This window comes from Pantherophis guttatus, chromosome 10, assembly GCF_059756535.1.
Source record: "Pantherophis guttatus breed Tessera chromosome 10, ASM5975653v1, whole genome shotgun sequence".
Classification (NCBI taxonomy): domain Eukaryota; kingdom Metazoa; phylum Chordata; class Lepidosauria; order Squamata; family Colubridae; genus Pantherophis; species Pantherophis guttatus.
In genome coordinates this window covers 2598712-2620648 of record NC_142072.1, presented here as the reverse complement: position 1 = coordinate 2620648, position 21937 = coordinate 2598712, and the positions used below count along the sequence as shown (strand labels likewise).

Genomic DNA, 21937 nt, shown 5'->3' with positions numbered 1-21937 from the left:
ATAATATTCCTCCTCTTCCTCTTCCTGTTCCTCCTCCTCTTCTTCTTCCTCCTCCTCCTCCCCATAAACCCCACTTCCTTCTAGCATCAATGATGTTGCCTAGCTGGGTAATGAAACATCTGCTACAAAACTACCAAGCTCAGAGAGCACCAAGGACCGCTCATTTCAATCCTGAGCTGCAAATATTCTCCTTTATTGGATCATTTATAAGTCAAGGACTACCTGTAAAGCATTCACAGGTTTTGGCCATGGGCAACTTCTCACCACGCATTGCTCCCATCTCTTTGCAAAACGGCCCTCTCTTCTCCAGCTTTCTTTTACCCACAAACTGGCCTTTGCTTGGATTACATGCTAGAGGCTCATCCTGTCTCCCTTCCTCTGGCTTCTTCTCTGAGCAGCTCATCCAAGCTGGGAAGGGGGAAGCCCTCCGGATCAGAGCCATCTTGCGTTCCTTAGTGCCCATCGAGGACCTTGTCGGAGTCATCAGCCTCCCGCTGCAGATCCCTTCGTTTGGCAAAGGTACGTTGGCCCTCTGGGCAGCAAAGTATCCGTAAGAGGCTCTATTTCCTGCTCCTAGACTTAGTTCATCTTGGTATCTACTGCCCATTTGTGGTGGAACCATCGGCTGAAGGGGAGGGCGCCCTACCAGGTGGAGTGAAGAGAGATTCCAGCATAGAATCCGTTAGGGGAATGAAACATCAAAGATCAAACTCTTAGGTCTATATCTGCCATTTCCCAAGTGAAGGCAGTGTCAGCGCTGCAACGCTGACATAGAGAGCAGAGGAGAGAGAGATAAGCTCTGAACTTTTGCCTGCTAAATCCCTTTGAAGTCGGGTTGTCGTGGAAATGAGGAGGGGGGACATTCCTGGGAAATGACGAGACAAGAAGCCTGAAGAATGATTGGAAGATAGCCAATGAGAAGCAGAGATTTGGGGATCGGAAAGGGAGGGATTGGGGGGCAAAAGGTCAGTCTTGTCCGCATCGAGTCATGATCCGGTGGCTGTGCTCAATTAAAGAAAAGATTTCCTTAAAGATTGGCAGTTTGGAAATTCATTTATTTTGAGATAACATCAAAGTCTGACAGGCAGACAGAATGGGAAGATTCTTGTAGTGTAGGCGATCAGCAATGAAATACCTGTTTCAGCCTATCCCACTGGTTGCTTGTGTAGGAAAAGAGCGGGCAGACCTGGGGGATTAAATTTAGAATCGTTACATTCTCACAAGTGCTCCTCCAACTCCCCTTGAATTCCATTGACCCATATCTAGAGCCAATTGAGTATTGAACTTTAGTTGATTAGATTCACGTCAGGCGCAAAGGATCAGGACTATATGTTGAGTGGCAGTTAGTAAGATTGCTCAAGTCTATACACAAGAATCTGGTCAACTAAAGTTCAATAGTAAATTGGCGCTAGGTAAGGGTCAGCGGAATTCAAGAGCGGTTGGATTTTTTACTTGTTTATGGCAATATAATGACTCTGAGCTAATGACACACGTAACTCCGCTCCCCTAACTCTGCCTACGTTTTGTGCTTGATACCACTTGAGCTTCATTCCTTGGAAAGTCTGCCTTCCCCTCCTCTCTACAGCCGCTACCCCCCACCTCCATCTCCTCCGATTTATAATCTGCCCTTCCCGCTCTAGATGGCAATGTCATTGAACCCAAGATGTCCGCCAGCTTCGTGCCCGACCACAAGGCACCCATGGTGTTGTTTCTGGACCGTGTGTACGGCATCGAGAACCAGGACTTCCTCCTCCATGTCCTGGAAATAGGATTTCTGCCTGACATGAGAGCTGCGGCCTCCTTGGACACAGTAAGTATCTTTGGGACGGGATGGCATCATCACAACATTCAAACTGTACACATAGGGTTTAGTCTGGCAAGATTCCATCTGTTGGCGGCAAGGAAATAAAAAAACTGAACCTTGGTTAAATAAAGGTAAAGGTAAAGGTTCCCCTCGCACGTATGGGCTAGTCGTTCCCGACTCTAGGGGGCGGTGCTCCTCTCCGTTTCGAAGCCGAAGAGCCAGCGCTGTCCGAAGACGTCTCCGTGGTCATGTGGCCGGCATGACTCAACGCCAAAGGCGCACGGAATGGTGTTACCTTCCCACCAAAGGTGGTCCCTATTTTTCGACTTCTAGGTTGGCAGAAGCCGGGACAAGGAACGGGAGCTCACCCCGTTACGCGGCACTGGGGATTTGAACCGCTGAACTGCCGACCTTTCGATCGACAAGCTCAGCATCTTAGCCACTGAGCCACCACGTCCCTTTTTATTTTTATTTTACTTTTTGGTTGAATTGCTCTTTGTTATTCCTGGGTTTAACCTGATGGCTCTGAAAAGGTGGATTGGGCCATGATATGCCTTCGTCATGCCTTGGCATCCTGTCTCTCTTTCTCTCCACCAAATGTCCCTCATGGCTTCTCCTTCCCACAGGCTTCTTTTAGCACCACAGAGATGGCCCTGGCCATGAACCGCTACCTCTGCCTGGCTGTGCTACCGCTCATCACCAAATGTGCTCCTCTTTTTGCTGGTACTGAGCACCGGGCTATCATGGTGGACTCCATGTTGCACACCATCTACCGGCTGTCTCGTGGTCGCTCTCTTACCAAGGCCCAGCGCGACGTCATTGAAGAGTGCCTCATGGCGCTGTGCAAGTAAGGAGAAGAATGTAGGAAAAGGAGTGGTAGAACCCAGGGGCGGCGTTAAAAGAGGAATCAGCCTGGAATCACTACGTAGTCACAAGTGGACTAAGCCCCACCTCCCTTGAATTTTGTTGACCCTTATCTAACTCCAAGCAGATATTAGTCATTAGTTGAGAAAGTGCATAAGCCCTTTAGCAATAAAATAGTTTAATTGGACCTTCACATGTGGACGTGGTCTTTCACGCCTGACAAAGAATGAGGAATTTGTGGATCAGCTCAGACATCCCTGCACCGTGGCAGCTTCTTCTGTATAGCTTGGCCCTTGCACCTGAGAACTTCCAATGACCATCCCTACAAGTTTCTCTCCCTCTTTCTCCTTAAGTTCCTTCCAGCTGGAGACCTCCAAAGTTTCCTATTTAAAAGGAATTAGGAACCTATTCTGTTTTTCCATCCTTAACCAATAAGGATATATTTTTTTTTAAAAAAAGGGGAAATCTTAGAGAGAAACACAGGAAGTGATAGAAAACAATGTAACATGAAATTCTGCCATTTAGACCTACGGGTAGCATCTCCTGGAGGCAAATGAATCGCCAGCCAAAAGGAGAAACTCATCATTCTTTTGTAAAATGCCTCTTTGGCTCTGCTTACTCATTGCCCTGCTTGTCCTTCAAGGTACATAAGGCCATCCATGCTCCAGCATCTTCTCCGCCGGCTGGTGTTTGATGTGCCCATCCTCAATGAATTTGCCAAAATGCCTCTCAAGGTAAGAAACCATTGCCATTTAACTATATAAGGCAGTCGTGAAATTCAATTTTTTTTGCTACCAGTTCTGTGGCCGTGGCTTGGTGGGCGTGGCAAGGGAAGGATACTGCAAAATCCCCATTTCCTCCCTACTCTGGGACCGGCCAGAGGTGGTATTTGCCGGTTCTCCAAACTACTCAAAATTTCCGCTACCGGTTCTCCAGAACCTGTCAGAACCTGCTGGATTTCACCCATGATATAAGGTTTAGGATTAGCAATGGATTGCCACAACAGGCCAACATGCAATGATTGGCTACTGTTAACTTAGATTATTTTGCATTAGGGGTGCATATTACCATATAAAACAGGACATTCTGTCTGTTGTAGCCCTCCCCAGTCTGATTGTGGATATAAACCATCTTCCAGCTTACGATATGTTGCTTTTCCTGTTCTCCGTCCAGCTGTTGACCAACCATTACGAGCGTTGCTGGAAATATTACTGCCTTCCCACTGGTTGGGCCAACTATGGGGTCAGCTCGGAGGAGGAGCTTCACCTGACACGGAAACTCTTCTGGGGCATCTTTGAGTCATTGTCCCATAAGGTGAGCAATGTGCTTATCCTTGACTTCACGGAGGGGCTTTGAGGTCAGCCAAAAATAGGGTTTGCAGTGTTCTAGAATAAGGGTCTCCAACTGTGGCAACTTTAAGACTTGTGGACTTCAACTCCCAGAGTTCCTCAGCCAGCAAAGCCTTCTGGGTAACTAACTTCCTCTGTACAATAGGGTGCCATCAAACTCTTGGCAATTAATGTTGAGCTCCTGGCATCTAATGGGAAGTATTACTGGAAATGATAGTGGAATTTTGAAAAGAAAAATAGCAGAACTATTCTTGTTGAGAGGGAGCATTTCAACAGACGGTATTGCCTGACTGAACATCTGTTCTTCCCCTGTTCAGAAATTTGACTCCGATCTGTTTAAGCTGGCCATGCCCTGCTTGTGTGCCATCGCTGGTGCCATTCCTCCAGACTACGTGGACGCCAGCTATTCTTCGAAAACTGAAAAGAAGGCTTCGGTAGACGCGGAGGGCAACTTTGACCCCAAACCTGTGGAAACACTAAAGTGAGTGAGATTTACAGGAGAAAATAGCAATAGTAATAGCACTTAGATTTATATACCGCTTTACAGTGCTTTACAGCCCTCTCTAAGCGGTTTACAGAGTCAGCCTATTGCCCCCAACAATCTGGGTCCTCATTTTACCCACCTCAGAAGGACGGAAGGCTGAGTCAACCTTGAGCTGGTGAGATCTGAAGATTTGGTGAGATTCTACCTTCATTCAATCTCTGATTATGGTCAGGATATTATGTGGCTAGGCCCTTCCCATCAGGATCGAACTCTTGACTGGACAGAGTTACCCTGTAATGCTGCATTCTAACAGGCAGGCAGGCAGGCAGGCAGGCAGGCAGGAAGGAAGGAAGGAAGGAAGGAAGGAAAGTAGGTAGGTAGGTAGGTAGATCAGAGTCAGCCTATTGCCCCCAACAATGTGGGTCCTCATTTTACCGACCTCGGAAGGATGAAAGGCTGAGTCAACCTGGAGCCTAGTGAGATTCGAACTGCCAAATTGCAGTCAGCCAGCAGTCAGCAGACGTAGCCTGCAGTACTGCACTCTAACCACTGCGCCACCAACCTTGTTGTTCACATTCCTTGATTGGCCAAGGTTTGCATCAAGATGCTTAGAATATCATTCTCATTCTTCTGGTTTCTAAAGTAGTTTCTACCATAGGCAGCAAGATTGGTAATGATAATGAATTTGGGTGATTGTAACCAGAAATCTAAATATGAAATTGTGTATTAGTAAAAAAAAAAAAATGCACCTGCTTTTCAATCTCATCTGGTTCGTGATCCAGTTAGGTATTCTATCACTGCCCCCTCCCTGATTTTGCTCTCCTGCTGTTCAGGGTGCCAAATCTTCTTCCTCAGGTAGCATTGTGTTCTTATGGAGAAGATCCAGAAAGTCTCCAGTTAACATCCTGTCCTTCCAACTTCCCTCTCCTGCAGTGACAGAGCAGGATCAGAACTGGTCCATCCGTTGGCCATCCCTCCAAACTTCTCTCTCTCTCTTTCTCCTTTTCTTAGTGTCATCATCCCAGAGAAGCTGGACTCCTTCATCAACAAGTATGCTGAGTACACTCATGAAAAGTGGGCCTTTGAGAAGGTAAGAGCCCTTCACACAACCTCTCTAGATCCCTGAGACCTGGGTCCTCAGCACTTCCTGCTCCCTGGTTGGGCATAGAAGAGCAGATATATCCCACCTTTATTATTTTTATAAACAACTCAAGGCAATGAACATACTTACTATGCTTTCCTCCTCTTCCCCCACCCCCCACAAAAACAACCCTTTGAGGTGGGTTGGGCTGAGAGAGAGAGTGACTGGCCCAAGATCACCCAGCTGGCTTTCATGCCTAAGGTGGGACTAGAACTCACAGTCTCCTGGTCAATGATTGGGGCAAAGTCACCCAGCTGGCTTTCATGCCTAAGGTGGGACTAGAACTCACAGTCTCCTGGTCAATGATTGGGGCAAAGTCACCCAGCTGGCTTTCATGCCTAAGGTGGGACTAGAACTCACAGTCTCCTGGTCAATGATTGGGGCAAAGTCACCCAGCTGGCTTTCATGCCTAAGGTGGGACTAGAACTCACAGTCTCCTGGTCAATGATTGGGGCAAAGTCACCCAGCTGGTTTTCATGCCTAAAGCGGGACTAGAACTCCCAGTCTCCTGGTGATTGTCCCAAAGTCACCCAGCTGGCTTTCATGCCTAAGGCGGGATTAGAACTGAGAGTCTCCTGGTTTCTATCTACTATGTCTCACAGTCTCCTTTTTCCACAGATTCAGAATAACTGGTCCTTTGGGGAAGCGGTTGATGAGCAGGCCAAGACCAATCCTATGTTGCGTCCTTATAAAACATTCTCCGAAAAGGTAAGAGTTCCTTCACCCCATTCCTCCCACCAGAAATGGGCCCAAGGATCGCCTGATTTCCCCCGTGTCCAAGCAGGATCAGAAGGCGAATGTGACATTTGGAGACCTTCCAGAAAAAAAAAAAGAACTTTCCTACTTAACCACCTGTCTCTTTTTTTCCTCCTACAGGATAAGGAAATTTACCGATGGCCCATCAAAGAGTCTCTGAAGGCCATGATTGCTTGGGAGTGGATGGTCGAGAAAGCCCGCGAGGGCGACGAGGAGAAAACGGAGAAGAAAAAAACCCGCAAAATCTCACAGACAGCCCAGGTTGGTTTCTAGAAAATTCCTTGCCGTCCATTTTTTCTGACTGCATTGTCTTCCTATCTTAGCTACTATCTGAGGATTTCCAAATATATGATGACTTTAGATCCATGTTTCTCAAACCTGACCACTTGAAGATGTGTGGACTTCAACTCCCAGAATTCCCCAGCCACCATGGCTGGTTGGGGAATTCTGGGAGTTGAAGTCCACACATCTTTTTTTTTTAAGAGTTTATTTATAAACGGTTCATTACATTTCATTACATACATAAACAAATGCTTAATGAACAGCGTATTGTCTGAATCAGTTTATTTTTATACAATCATATTCTTCCCACTCCTAATTTCTACCTCTACTATCCAACCATTTATAAAACAAAGTCCCACGTTCGAAAATACTCTGTGTCTTCTTTTTTCTTTTCTTTTTAATGTCAATCTATCCATTTCTGCACAATCTAATTTTTTTCTAATGACATCGTCTTCTGTGGGTGTTTCCTCATTTTTTCCAGTATTGTGTATACTTGCTGCTGTCAAAACATGTAATATTAAATACAGGTTCCTTTTATCATCCTTTTCAGGTATTATCCTAGCAAAAATATTTCTGGCTCATAAGCCAGAAGTCCACACATCTTAAAAGTTGCAGGTTTGGTGAACATTGTCCTTAGCGATTCGCTATTGTCCTTAACGTTGTCCTTAGGAACAGGGATGGTGCCTATAAAATCACTTTTTAGAAGAAAAGTCGTACCTCAAACAAAATTTTGCTTCAGGCCTTCCTGCATAATGCACAGCTCGTTCTTCAGATGTAAACCTCAAGGTTATCCTGAAAAGCAGCGCCACAACTGACAAAATAGCCTCCTCAGAATCTGAATCAAGATCTTGCTGTGTTGTATATAAACAGAAAGCGAACCCCACTCCCTTCGAGCACTGATGATGTTCCCTAGTTGGGTCATTATACATCTACAAGAAAACCACCAAGCTCAAAGGGCATCAAGGACCCCACAGTCGTCGTCCTCCTCCTCCTCCTCCTCGTCCTCCTCCTCCTCGTCCTCCTCCTCCTCCTTCTCCTCCTCCTCCTCCTCCTCTCCACATGCCCCACTCCCTTCTTGCACTGATGATGTTCCCTAGTTGGGTCATTAAACGTCTACAAGAAAACTACCAAGCTCAGAGGGCATCAAGGACCCCACAGTCCTCCTCCTCCTCCTCCTCCTCCTCCTCCTCCTCCTCCTCCTCCTCCTCCTCCTCCTCCTCCTCCTCCTCTCCACATGCCCCACTCCCTTCTTGCACTGATGATGTTCCCTAGTTGGGTCACAAAACGTCTGCAAGAAAACAGCCAAACTCAGAGAGCACTCAGGACCCCACCAAAAAAATAAATAATATGAAATTAAAATTTAAAAAATGAATAGGCAGTAGAACTGGGAATCTGGAGGATGGGATCAGGGAGATCTAGCCAGGGAAATGAACCCGGCAAGAGAAGAATGGGGACAATGGATATCAAGTATGCCTGTTTCTCCGTTTTCCTTCAGGCCTACGACCCCAGCCATGGTTACAATCCCCAGCCAATGGATCTATCTGCAGTGACCCTCTCCAGGGAATTACAGGTGAGAACGTCTGACCTGACACGTGTCTATCACCTACCAACTGCATTCAGGCAAATAGGGATGGAACAATCTGTAGGCCGAACAAATAAGCCAATCAATGGAATTCCGTCTTTTCTGCCCAGTTACTTTCACCACGGAAACATTTTCTAGGGCCGTTCTCAGAAGGTAAGAGAGGCTTAAATTCTGGTCTCTCTTCACAGGCCATGGCAGAACAGCTGGCAGAGAACTACCACAACACCTGGGGACGCAAGAAGAAATTGGAGCTGGAAAGCAAAGGTGAGATTCTGAACCTTGCATTGACTTTTGAAGGATGCTGATGTTCTCTTTTCTTATTGCCCCTGCAGGGGGAAAACTCACCTGCTTTCTCTTTGTCTACAAGGAGGTGGAACCCACCCCTTACTGGTGCCGTATGACACGCTGACGGCCAAGGAGAAGGCTCGGGACCGGGAAAAAGCTCAGGAGCTTCTTAAATTCCTACAGCTCAATGGCTACGCGGTGACTCGGTAAGTATAAAAGGAGCTTAAAAGCAGGAGAGGGCTGAATTAGGGTGTCTTCTTACAATTGCCCTGATGATGTTCCTTAGTTTGGTAATGAGACGTCTGCAAGAAAACAACCATGCCCACCAAGCCACACCAAGCCACGGCCACAGAACCAGTAGTAAATAAATTTGAATTCCACCACTGCCCTAATCATCATCATCATCATCATCATCATCACCTAAATATTTTTTAATATTTGTATTTCATGTTCTTAATTCTGGCTGTACACCACCCTGAGTCCTCAGGGAGAAGGGCGGTATATAAATTGGAAATAAAATAAAATAAAGAAAAATAAAGAAAAACCAAACCAACCACTTTTTGGATTAACGCAATGGCTCAGCCAAACCTTTAGCAATTTCCTGTCTTGCTGTGTGTGTTTTCTAGCATTGCCTCTTTTTAAAGCCTGAGCACAATCTTTTGCCATCCCCAATCTTTTTGCCATTTAAACTCCCGTCATTTCTCCCAGGGGTCTGAAGGACATGGAACTGGACACTTCATCCATCGAGAAACGCTTCGCCTTTGGATTCCTGCAGCAGCTGCTGAAATGGATGGACATCTCCCAAGAATTCATCGCCCACCTGGGTAAGAGCTGTCCTCCTTCCCCTCCTGGTTGCTGTCCTTAGCAAGTTGCTTGGGGACGTGGTGGCTCAGTGGCTAAGACGCTGAGCTTGTCAATCGAAAGGTCAGCAGTTCAGCAGTTCGAATCCCTAGTGCCGCGTAACGGGGTGAGCTCCCGTGACTTGTCCCAGTTTCTGCCAACCTAGCAGTTCAAAAGCACATAAAAAATGCAAGTAGAAAAATAGGGACCACCTTTGGTGGGAAGGGAACAGGGTTCCGTGCACCTTGAGTCATGCCGGCCACATAACCACGGAGATGTCTTCGGACAGCGCTGGCTCTTCGGCTTTGAAACAGAGATGAGCACTGCCCCCTATAGTCGGGAACAACTAGCACATACGTGCGAGGGGACCCTTTACTTTTACATTTACCTTCTTATTTATACTGACAGGGAACAGGGTCTGGTCTAGAAGCATTTGAGATACAATCTCTGAGTTCATTTCTCCATTTTGATGGTGGGAAAAACAGATAAGAAGCCATTGCTGGGCTCCTTGAATCCTATAGTCAAATAGGATTGGATCTATATTTTGGATCTACCTTGGGTTCTCGAGATCACCTCTTCTGTGGTCAGAGGTCACACAGTGCCAGTTTTAGTCATCCAAGCAGAACAGCAGACAAAGTGGTAGAGCACTATGGTATTGACCAAGACAAGACCGTGTGAGAAAGAAACTCAAGATTGCCACACCTTGAGTCTCTTTGGTATAAGAGGGAAAGAAGTGAGATAAGCTGCCCAGATTTCAAAATTCTGTTATTATAGTCGAAGCCAGCTTAAGTAGACTTTTTATATTTCCTGAAGGGTCTATTTCCTGATCTTTTTTTGCCCCCACTCTAGAGGCTGTGGTGAGCAGCGGACGAGTAGAGAAGTCCCCCCATGAACAGGAGATCAAGTTCTTCGCCAAGGTAAATCTGCCTTTGCGGTTTTCTTTATTTTATGTTACTGTTGGGTCAAGAAGACAGATGGATAGATGGATGGATGGATGGATGGATGGATGGATGGATGGATGGATGGAGAGCGAGAGAGAGGAGGACAATAAATAATGGTTGGAAACTAATCAAAGAGAGAAGCAAGCTGGAATTATGGAGAAACTTCCTAAAAGTGAGGACAATTAACCAGTGGAACAGCTTGCCACCGGAAATCGTGGGCGCTCCATCACTGGAGGTTTTTAAGAAGAGACTGGACAGTCAGTTGTCTGAGGTTCTCCTGCTTGAGAAGAGGGTTGGACTAGAAGACCTCCAAGGTCTCTTCCAGCTCTGTTTAATTCATAAATATTCATAGATACATAGGTATAAGAGATAGAGATAGAGATAGATATCATGTTTACCTGAAAATAAGACCCTGTCTTATATTTTTTTGAATCCCAAAATAAGCGCTTGGTCTTATTTTCAGGGAGGTCTTATTCTTTTGGGGTGCATGGAGCAAGATGGGGCTCCTCTTGACAACCTACCTGATTTCCAGCTCTCCAATATTCCAGCTCTCCAATATTTAAACAAATATTTTCGAAGAGGGCTTATTTTCGGGGGGAGGCTTATTTTAGTGCATGCGCTCAAAAGCCCGATTGGGCTTATTATCAGGGGATGTCTTATTTTCGGGGAAACAGGGTACACACACACATATACATACACATACACATACATGTACATGTACACATACACAGCCCCTCCAAGAGAAGGGGGCAACCCTCCAAGTTGCATCAGCTGCTATGACTGAAAAAACAGGGCCTTCCTTCAAATTGCTCTCCTGCCCTCATGCAAACACTCAGGGGATCCCCCAGTCTTCCTCCCACAACTCATTTGCGTTCCCTCTCCAGATCCTGCTGCCCCTCATCAACCAGTACTTCACCAACCACTGCCTCTACTTCCTGTCCACCCCGGCCAAGGTCCTGGGCAGCGGAGGCCACGCCTCCAACAAGGAGAAAGAGATGATAACCAGGTGAGTTGCCAGACAACCCCAGCAGCAGCTGGGCGTTATGCGTGAGTGAACCTGCAGTGCAACCCTTAAAAGAGACGCTTCCTCTGCCATCTTGTCCTGTCGTGTGTCCTCGGCTTGTGGAACCTCTTTCATTCTCTGTTCTGCTTTTCTTTTCCACCTTTCAGCCTTTTCTGCAAATTGGCAGCTCTGGTCAGGCACCGGGTCTCTCTCTTTGGTAAGCCTCCCTCTCTGCTCCTGCTTTCCGGGACTAGGGAGGGGCTCAGCCCACCTGTTTCATCCCCTTCTACCTGTCACTGGTTCAGGGGGGCTAAACCCAGAGGTGGGATTCAGCCGGTTCGGACCAGTTCGGGCGAACCGGATACTAATTTTACATCTGGTTCGCCGAGCCAATAGTTTCAAGGACTGGCTGGCCCCGCCCACCCTGCCCCTCCCAGAAGTCTCCACGCGGCCCCTTTTGGATGCCAGGTAAGTGCACGGCCCGCATGGAGGCTCTGGGAGGGTAAAAAACAGGCCTCCCAGAGGTTCCGAAAATCTGGAAATGGGCCCGTTTCCGGCTCCAGAGGGCCTTGGGAGCCCAGGGTAGGCTGTTTTCACCCTCCCAGAGGCTTGAGGAAAGCCTCCGGAGCCTGGGGAGGGCAAAAAACGGGCCTCCCGGAAGTCAGGAAACGGGCCATTTCCGGCCTCTTGAGGGCCTCCGGAGCCTGAGGGAGCCCGTTTTCACCCTCCCGGAGGCTCTAGATAAAATGTCCCCCCCCCCCGCCCTGGTGCAGGAGGCCGAGTAGGCCACGCCCACCATGGCCACTCCCACCCAGCAACTGGGTAGAGAACCGGTTGCTAAAAATTTTTGAATCCCACCTCTGGCTAAACCCCACCTGCCCTGCTCTCCCTTCTGCATCTTGACTTTCCTGACGCTACGTCAGCTCTATTTCCGAGGCAGCTCCCTGCTGGCCCTGTTTTTTCTCCTGCCCGATCTCCGCATCCTTTTCACCCAAGGTTTCTAAACCCACCTTTGCATCCTCTTCCTCCAGGTACCGATGCTACTGCTGTGGTTAATTGCCTCCACATCCTGGCTCGCTCCTTGGATGCCAGGTGAGCCATCGTCCTCCGTCACTATATATAGTTATACAGGTAGTCCTCGACTTAGAACAGTTCATTATCCCCCCTCCCCCATCAAGCCACGCCCACAGAACCGGTAGTAACGAATTTTAGATTTCCCCCCTGGATTATGTGGTCATTAAAAGGAGATGAGCATCTGGTAAAAATATCGAGGCGCTGAGTATTATTTTTTTTCCCTCTACCTACAGGACCGTCATGAAATCAGGTCCCGAAATTGTCAAGGCGGGGCTGAGGTCTTTCTTCGAAAGTGCCTCCGATGACATTGAGAAGATGGTGGAGAACCTCAAGCTTGGCAAAGTCTCCCAATCCCGCACTCAGGTCAAGGGAGTGGGGCAGAACATCACCTACACTACAGTGGCCCTCTTGCCCGTCCTCACCTCCCTCTTTGAGCATATCGCCCAGCACCAGTTTGGGGACGATGTCATGTGTGAGTAGGTCAGGAGAAGAAGGGAGGCTGGGCTTGGGCAGGCTCTGAAAAGCCAAGAGGGGGTGAAGAATGCTGCCCATCTGCTCCAGGGGTGGTAGAAATGGTCTGGAGGAGGCCTGGTCTAAAAGTCCAAAAGACCGTCCTTTGGGAGAAGGTTTTGGGAGGAGCGAGAAGAAGGGAGCATCTCCTGATGTCAAAGAGAGGGATGGAGAAGTTGCATGGCTCCCGTTGTTCAGTCTTTCTTCTCTTCTCTTCTCTTCTCTTCTCTTCTCTTCTCTTCTCTTCTCTTCTCTTCTCTCCTCTCCTCTCCTCTCCTCTCCTCTCCTCTCCTCTCCTCTCCTCTATCATCTATCTCTCTTTATCTCTATCTACTATATCTATCTATCTGTCTGTCTGTCTGTCTGTCTGTCTGTCTGTCTATCCATCCATCCATCCATCCATCCATCCATCCATCTGTCTATCTCTATCTATCATCTATCTCTCTTTATCTCTATCTCTGTCTACTGTATCTATCTATCTATATCTATCATCTATCTATCATCTATCATCTATCATCTATCTATATCTATCTCTCTTTATCTCTATCAACTGTATCTGTCTATCTATATCTATCATCTATCTCTCTTTATCTCTCTATCTACTGTATCTATCTATCTATCTATCTATCTATCTATCTATCTATCTATCTCCTCTCTCCCCCTTCTCCTCTTCTCTTTGCTCTCTCTTCTGTCTCTGTCTGTCTGTCTGTCTGTCTGTCTCTCTCTCTCTTTTGTGCCCCTTCAGTGGATGATGTCCAGGTCTCCTGCTACCGAACTCTGTGCAGTATCTACTCCCTGGGGACAACCAAAAATCCGTATGTGGAGAGGTGAGCATGAGGAGAAGGTTGGGTTCAGCTGGAAGGGTATAGACCCTTTGTGGTGAAGATGGAGCCAAGAGGTTGGGGAATGGCCAGCTAGGATGGAAGGAGGGGTGAAGCGAGGGCCTAGCTTGGAGTCATTTGCACGCTATGACTTTGTCTCTTGTCCCTCTCTGCAGACAGAGGCCCCAACTTGGAGAATGCTTGGCACGACTGGCAGCGGCGATGCCCGTGGCTTTCTTGGAGCCACATATCAACGAATACAATCCTTGTTCGGTTTATACTACCAAGTCCCCGAGAGAGAGAGCCAGTGAGTGTGACAGAAGGAAGCAGGAGGGACCGCAATCCCCTTTCGCCTTGACGTTTCCTCCAATTCTCTCCCCTTCCTCATTGGGCAGGGGGATTAATGCCCATCTAAACCTTCCCCTTTTTTTCCTCCTGCTTTCCGTCATCTTTTTCCACCTTTTGCTTTTTATTATTGGAAAAGATAGGGGTTTTTTTTAACCATGTCCTCCTAGAGGAGGGGTGAGGCACTAGGGGTGCTTTAGGACCTGTGGACTTCAACTCCCAGAACCCCCTTCGCATGATCACATTTCAGCTGCTAGGCAACCAGCTCGCTGCCATGTAACTAGTTTCCAATACAAGGCAAAACTTGGCACAGAGTCTCTGAGAGTCACGGAACGAACGAATTGTTTCCTGCAAAAGCCCACTCCCTGTTCCCTCCTCTTTTTTTAAAAAAAAAAAATTGATTTATATGCCGCCCTTCTCCAGAGACTCCGGAGGCTTACAGTGCGTTAAGCAATAGCCTTCATACTTTTGTATATTTATACAAAGTCAGCTTATTGCCCCCACAAACTGGGTCCTCAATTTACCTACCTTAGAAAGGATGGAAGGCTGATTCAACCTTGAGCCTGGTGAGATTTGAACTTACTTTAATTGCAGACAGCTGGTGTTAAATTACAGTGCCTTGTCTGCAGAGCTATCCAAGCTTTGGAGATAGCTTTTGTTTCCTATGGGAGGGGCCAATCACCTCCAAGGTGTGGCTTTACTCCCAAGTCGACCCTGCTTTCTGAATTGTTCTTGTCTTCTGGCACATTGGGAACAGGCTCCAGCTGTTCCTCTGCCTCACTGCTGTCTAGCTCCCTCTCTGCCTCCAATGCGAGCCCTCGTCCGAGGACTGGCCCATGTTCCTCCTCAACCTCCTCACTGTTTGACTCTGCTGCCAGTTCTGCTGGCCGCCAGCAGGCCACAACAGGAATGTCCTTGGTTCCCACAGGAAAACTATTTGTTTTGACCACAAAAAACCAGCTGGCTCTTTTCCCCCCCTCCCTGTCCCTTCTTCTCTCTTGTGGCAACCCTGAAGCCTACAAGATGGCCTCAGCCAGGTTTGCTTCAGGGTTGACATCCGGAGACATTCCGGAAGAGACGGTTGTCTCTGAATTTAGCTCTCTTTTTTTCCTTCCAGACCGCTAGAAATTTAAACCTACTTGTCTTCCACCCCAGTCTTAGGCCTACCGAACTGCGTGGAGGAGATGTGTCCAGATATTCCGGTCCTGGAGAAACTGATGAAGGACATCAACGGGCTGGCGGAGTCGGGAGCTCGCTATACCGAAATGCCCCACGTAATCGAGGTCACCCTGCCGATGCTTTGCAACTACCTGCCCCGTTGGTGGGAGAGAGGCCCGGAGACCAATGCGCAGGGTCCTTGGTGCACGGAAGTGACCTCTGACCAGCTCAACACTTTGCTGGGAAACATCCTGAAAATCATCGTCAACAACCTGGGCATAGACGAAGCATCTTGGATGAAGCGGTTGGCAGGTACGAAGGGAGCCTGAGGTGGTGGGATTGAGGCGTTTCTTTCTTTACAAGTGGGATTAAATTTTGCTCCGGAGAGAAATTGCATAATAAGGTATAACACTAAGCAAAGGTTGTAGGGAACTGTTCTGCCCCAGCTACGGACCCCAAAGAATGCAGCACACACAAAGTCTGTACGAAACTTAATTTACTAAAATAACTCAGTCTTTTTCAGTTAATAAACTTTCTTAACAGCCTACAAGAATCCTAAAATAAGGTAATCACAATCTTACTAGAGTTGGCAGAAAGCCCAGAAGCAATTTTGCAGAGAATCCAAACGCGAAGGAGAGTGAACTAAAGTTGTTCCCTACAGCTTGCTGCAATCGGCGTTCCTCCTTAAATAGGCTAAGGGAGTGGCCAATTAGCCCCAAGTCTTATTCTTGAGGAGACCTCCTCCTGAGGAGCTACTCCTGCCTTCTGGCAGCTCTTCATCCTCTTCACTTATGGGAGCTAAATGAGAAATTCGTTAAGTGAATGTTTTGCCCCATTTTACGACCTGTCCTGCCACAGTTAAGGGAATCACGGCAGATCTTAAATTAGTAACATGGTTGTTAAGTGGACTTTCCCCACTGACTTTGTCCGTCAGAAGGGACTTACCTGCGCCAATAAGCAGCTAGAGCTCCAGAGGTTTCCAAGCCCTCTAGAATTGTAGGGAGGGACTCTTAATTTAGACTTAGAGCAAGGTAGCCTGCTCCCAACTGAGGAGGCTCTTCCCTGCGCAGTCTTTGCACAGCCCATTGTCAGCAAGGCCAAGCCCGAACTGCTCCGTTCCCACTTCATCCCCACCATGGAGAAGCTGAAGAAGAGGTCTGGGAAAGTGGTGGCCGAGGAGGAACAGCTGCGGCTGGAGGCCAAGTCCGAATCGGAGGACAATGAGCTTCTCATCCGGGATGAGTTTTCGGTGCTGTGTCGCGACCTCTACGCCCTGTACCCGTTGCTGATCCGCTACGTGGACAACAACAGGTAATCCACCGTTGGCGAACCAAATCCATGCGCGCGCACATAAGGTGCAGATTGCAACTTGCAAGGTCATTCGAATGCCTCAGGCGTTCGAGGCGGGTGTAGTTAAGAAAGACAGCATAGGGATTTCAGGAAAGCCAATTTGGTTTAGTGGCGTGATGGCAAACCTATGGCATGCGTGCCGGAAGTGGCACACAGAGCTGTCTCCCCAGGCACTTGAGCCGTTGGCCGTTGGCCTTCCGGGTTCCGGTGCGCCGGCCAGTGGTTTTCACGCGCACGGGAGCTGCTCTTCCGGTTTCCGATGTGCACATGCGCACCGGCCACCACCGGTCGGTGTGCATGCACGCGCCGGAAACCGGAAGCCCCTGTTTCAGCACTCAGTGCCAAAAAGGTTCGCCAACACTGGTCTAGTGGTTAAGGCAACAGGCTAGAAAGCAAGAGACTATGAGTTCGAGTCCCGCCTTAGCCACAAAAGCCAGCTCAAGTGACGTCAGGCTAATCACCAGGAAACGGGGAATTCTAGTCCCGCTTTAGGCACAAAATCCGATCCGATGATTTTGGAGCCATCACTAGGAGACAGTGAGTTCTAGTCCCACCTTAGGAGTGAAAGCCAGTTGGGTGACTTTGGGCCAGTCACACTCTCTCTTTCTCTCTCAGCCCAGCCTACCACACAGGGTTATTGTTGTGGAGAAAATAGAAAGAGGAAGGGGTCTTGTCTGTGTTCGAGTTATTTGTAAAAATCGAAGAGGTGGGATCGAAATCAATAAATAAATCCTGCTTTATTGTTATCTTGAAAGCCTGTTTTGGGTAGTTCTCTGTCCCCGTTTATATTAAACGAAATCAAGGCAGGGTTGTTTTGAAGAGATGGAAAGCGAAAAAGAGGAGAGGGTCAAAAGAAGGTCGAATATCCCATTTTCCCATGGGATACATGGGAGCTGGTGGGGGGGGTCCTTGGTGCTCTCCGAGCTTGGTAGCTTTCTTCCAGATGTTTTATTACCAAACTTAGTAACGTCATAAATGATAGAAGGGAGGGGAGTTTGCTCACTCAAATAGAGAGCAATCCCCACTCCCTGCTAGCACTGATAATGTTACCTAGTTGGGTCGTGAAAGGTGTGCAAGAAAATTACCAAGCGCAGAGAGCGCCAAGAATCCCACAGTCCTCCACCCTTCTCCTTCGCGTACTCCACTCCCTTCTAGCACTGATGATGTTACCTAGTGGGGTAATGAAACGTTTGTAAGAAAACGGAGAGCACCAAGGACTCCACAGTTCAACCCTGAGCTACAAATATTCTCTTCCATTGATAGGGTGGGTCTCAGTGCTGAGTTTCCCCAGACTAGATCACATGAACTGTGGAACTTACCCTGTTTTCCCCAAAATAAGACATCCCCTGATAATAAACCCAATCGGGCTTTTGAGCGCATGGCAATAAGGCCAATCGCTTATTTCAGGGTTCAAAAAAATATAAGACAGGGTCTTATTTTCGGGGAAACACGGTAGCATTAGCATTTAGTGCTTAGACTTAACACTTAGACTTATATATCGCTTCATAGTGCTTTTACAGCCCTCTCTAAGCAGTTTACAGAGTCAGTATAATTGCCCCCCAACAATCTGGGTCCTCATTTTACCGACCTCGGAAGGACGGAAGGCTGAGTCAACTTTGAGCCGGTGAGATTTGAACTGCCGAACTGCAGCTAGCGGTCAGCTGAATTAGCCTGCAGTGCTGCACTCGAACCACTGCGCCACCACGGAACCGTGGAAGGAGGCGCTCTCCAACCATTCTTTTTGCATCTGCAGGGCCCACTGGTTGACCGAGCCCAACTTGGATGCTGAGGAGCTGTTCCGGATGATTGGGGAAATCTTTATTTATTGGTCCAAGTCCCACGTGAGTCAGCTTGGGGGTGGGGGTAGTAGCAGGGGTGAAATCCAGCAGGTTCTGACAGGTTCTGGAGAACCGGGAGCGGAAATTTTGAGCAGTTCGGAGAACCGGCAAATACCACCTCTGGCTGGCCCCAGAGTGGGGTGGGAATGGGGATTTTGCAGTATCCTTCCCCTAGAGTGGGGTGGGAATGGGGATTTTGCAGTATCCTTCCTCTGCCACGCCCACCAAGCCACACCCATAGAACTGGTAGTTAAAAAAAATTAGATTTCACCACTAGGTAGCAGAGTGGCAGGTTTGCGGGTTCAAATTTCCAACTTGTCTTTCCTTTGAAAACGCTGGAGAAGAACAGGTGAAAAGCTGCTCGTTGTCTTTTGACTTCTAGGATCCATCCGTGTAGAAGTATTCTTAACGTAACTCCTTTTTGGAAGGCCAGGGGGGTGGGGGTGGGAGTCCTGCCTCACCTCCAGAGGGAGAATATTCCACAGGGCGGGGGCAACGGCAGAGTAGCGTTTCTTTCTGGACCCTGTCATTCAGGATTCATTAACTGACAGGGTCTGGAACAGACCTTCCCTGCCTGTCCAGGTGGGACGGGCCGATACAATGCCACAAAGAAGGTTCTATGGGTAACTTGGCCTGCATACAGGGGTGGTTTAGACCGGTTCGGACGAACCGGTATCTCCGATGATCAACTGCGTTTTTCTTACCTATATCTGATTAGCACAGCAGAGCGGATTGCCGCACTTCCATTGTTTTAATTCCTTAGCACTAACGCGGAAGGTAGTTTTTCGTTCAGTTGCACCCGTAGCAAGAACCGGTTGTTAACCCACCACTGCCCGCATACGTATTAGGTGGAACCCCCTGCCTAAGTCTTCCGTCTGATTCTTCTTCCTCCTGCAGAATTTTAAACGCGAAGAGCAGAACTTTGTCGTTCAGAACGAAATCAACAACATGTCCTTCCTGACAGCCGACAGCAAAAGCAAAATGTCCAAGGTGAGAAGGGGTCTCCTCCTTCAGCAGGGCAGAAGGTAGTGGGTACGTCCTCCTTAGCGGCTCTTGCCATCCTTGAAGCCACGCTACCATCTCAGGAGGGGGAAGGGTCTTTGACCCAACCGTTGCTGAGCTCCAGGTGGACAGGAAGTGTCCGAGGGCTGCAGGATTCCAGATCTCAGGGCAGGAGTAAACTTACTAAGTGGCCTTGGTTTAGCTACTCATTTTCTAAACGATTTAACTTGCAGGTGTAACCCTACAGATCTTTTCTTATGTAGATTCCTCTCTTAAGGGTACACGAAGTGAAGGAACAGTACAAAAACCTCCTTTTAATGCCCCAAACGGTGGAAAAAATGTGTCTTGTTATTCCGGAATCTTTTACTCAAACTGGAGCATATAACAAATGTGGGAATTTACATCATTTGTGCAACATTTGTGGGTTAACCGTGCAAGTCCACCAGTTACGTCCACCGACATGCATTGCCTAACGATATCGCTCGCTTACAGTTTACAAAAGAAAAACAATGGTAAGGTATGCAAATGATGTCGGTGGATGCCAACAGTGTGATGCAGGTCATTTGCAACAACATGCAGATAGGGTAAATCCCAAGGGAAATCAGGTTTGGTGGTAGGAGCCGTGATAGCGCACGCAGTGGTTGGAATGCAGTATTGCGGGCTATTTATGCTGAACTGCCGACTGCCAGCCATTTGGCAGTTCGATCCTGACCGGCTCAAGGTTGACTCAGCCTTTCAGCCTTTCAGCCTTCCATCCTTCCGAGGTGGATCAAATGAGGACCCAGATTGTCTGGGGGCAAGAGGCTGACTCTGTAAACCGCTTAGAGAGGGCTGTGAAGCGGTGTATAAGTCTTAAGGGCTATTGCGATTGCTACAAAGGTCAAATGTTCTCTTTCCCAATTTCCTTCTTATTTATTGCCCTTATATATATTTATAAGAATTGCTGTGCTGCCCTCTCCTAAGCCTCTTAAGTGTGGCTCACAATTAAAGAAACGCCTAAACCTTTTCCTGATCAGCTGTTACTGGGCATACATTTTGTCCTGAGTCCACCTAGCTAGGAAGAATTCAGCCTGCTCTTTTTAACTCCATCAGACCTGCTCCTTTCTTCTCTGCCCCCGTGTCTCGCCACGTACATGTCCAGGTCCCTCTCGATCCGTTCACAGGATCCTAAACCTTGTCCTGAAAATCTGTCCAGGTGGAGGACAGAAGATTTGAAGGAGCAAAGGGCGGTGACGGCTGACTCCAAATCACAAACTGTCCATCTGCCTTCCTTAGTCAAGGATTTTCCCATCGACCTCATTTGCCTGTTCTCCGTCCTCTTGCAAGTAGAGAGTAAAGAGCCTTGATAGTACAGGGGTTTAGTGCATCCTGTAATTAACACAGCTGCCTGCAATTTCTGCTGGTTCGAATCTCTCCAAGGCTCAAGGTTGACTCAGCCTTCCATCCTTTCTAAGGTAGGTGAAATGAGGACCCAGTTTGTGGGGGCAATAAGCTGACTTTGTATAAAACATACAAAAGAATGAAGGCTATTGCTTAACGCATTGTAAGCCGCCCTGAGTCTCCGGAGAAGGGTGGCATATAAATCAAATTAAAAAAAAAAAAAAGTAACAAGAACTAGAAATATGCTTTCCCCATCCCCATCCCCCATTTCTACCTTTGGGAAGGAAAAAAAAATGGCAAGATACGGTGAGAAATGAATCCTCCTGTTTTGATCATTTCAGATACTTTGGATCCGTTGTACGGGCCCTTGGTGCTCTCCGAGCTTGGTTCTTTTCTTGCAGACATTTTGAAGTAGGTAACATCATCAGTGCTAGAAGGGAGTAGGAGTTTGCTGTCTGCTTATAAAGCCCCCTTCCTTCTAGCACTGATGATGTTCCCTAGTTGGGCGTCTAGATCATGCAAGAAAACAGCCAAGCTCAGAGAGCACTAACAATTCAACCCTGAGCTACAAATATTCTCTTTGGATCAATTGATTATTGCTGGTGGGCGGGGCAGAAGAAACCAACATCTGGGTGATGGGAGATTTCATAGGATCTTAGAATCCACCAAGGTCTGAACAGATGATTCTTGCTTTGAGTCCTTGCTTCGTGTCCTTGAGGCCTCCTCTAACCTTCTCTTTCTCCTGTCTTGTCTCCCTTTCCTCACCATCTCCACATGTGGGTTTTAGTCTGAAGAAAGCCAGGTTAGCAAAAAGCACAGCTGTTCCACTGGCCCGAAGGGTCAAGAAGGCAGCATGGAGAAATGGGGTATCTCTGCCGCAACCCTTCGCTCCCTCCCTGTTTAGAAGTGGGGCGAGGGGTGTGTGTGGGGGGGGTGTCGTTGCAAAGTCAACCGGGGGGCCGGGAGGAAGGGAAGGGGATGCGGCTGCATGGACGATGACAAAAGTGCAGTAGCTTTTTTGCAGGTCTGGCCGCAACGCATCAGACATGCGATGGGTGGCGCCTTCTGCCTGTCAGTCACCCAGTTAGTGGGACTCACTCACGCCATGTTGAAGCGGGCAGCCATGCT

The 21937-nt window shown here is 48.0% G+C and overlaps 1 protein-coding gene across 10 annotated transcripts in view; it reads left to right on the top strand.

Annotated features, from left to right (window-relative positions):
- Nucleotides 1–21937, top strand: part of RYR1 (ryanodine receptor 1) — a 135095-nt gene that overhangs the window by 68555 nt on the left and 44603 nt on the right. For 6 of the 10 annotated variants that reach the window (XM_087876532.1, XM_087876530.1, XM_087876529.1 and 3 more), the window contains 25 exons: nucleotides 399–519; nucleotides 1641–1810; nucleotides 2431–2651; nucleotides 3312–3402; nucleotides 3842–3982; nucleotides 4335–4498; nucleotides 5513–5591; nucleotides 6261–6350; nucleotides 6519–6659; nucleotides 8176–8250; nucleotides 8451–8526; nucleotides 8630–8753; nucleotides 9256–9371; nucleotides 10237–10304; nucleotides 11213–11334; nucleotides 11499–11548; nucleotides 12363–12423; nucleotides 12639–12877; nucleotides 13661–13742; nucleotides 13913–14043; nucleotides 15237–15551; nucleotides 16310–16550; nucleotides 18343–18430; nucleotides 19325–19417; nucleotides 21597–21611. In XM_087876532.1, coding sequence (XP_087732658.1) covers nucleotides 399–519; nucleotides 1641–1810; nucleotides 2431–2651; nucleotides 3312–3402; nucleotides 3842–3982; nucleotides 4335–4498; nucleotides 5513–5591; nucleotides 6261–6350; nucleotides 6519–6659; nucleotides 8176–8250; nucleotides 8451–8526; nucleotides 8630–8753; nucleotides 9256–9371; nucleotides 10237–10304; nucleotides 11213–11334; nucleotides 11499–11548; nucleotides 12363–12423; nucleotides 12639–12877; nucleotides 13661–13742; nucleotides 13913–14043; nucleotides 15237–15551; nucleotides 16310–16550; nucleotides 18343–18430; nucleotides 19325–19417; nucleotides 21597–21611 — 3114 coding nt within the window. The remainder of the gene's footprint in view (nucleotides 1–398; nucleotides 520–1640; nucleotides 1811–2430; nucleotides 2652–3311; nucleotides 3403–3841; nucleotides 3983–4334; nucleotides 4499–5512; nucleotides 5592–6260; nucleotides 6351–6518; nucleotides 6660–8175; nucleotides 8251–8450; nucleotides 8527–8629; nucleotides 8754–9255; nucleotides 9372–10236; nucleotides 10305–11212; nucleotides 11335–11498; nucleotides 11549–12362; nucleotides 12424–12638; nucleotides 12878–13660; nucleotides 13743–13912; nucleotides 14044–15236; nucleotides 15552–16309; nucleotides 16551–18342; nucleotides 18431–19324; nucleotides 19418–21596; nucleotides 21612–21937) is intronic. The other 4 variants (XM_087876533.1, XM_087876531.1, XM_087876535.1 and 1 more) reach the window with 1 other exon arrangement.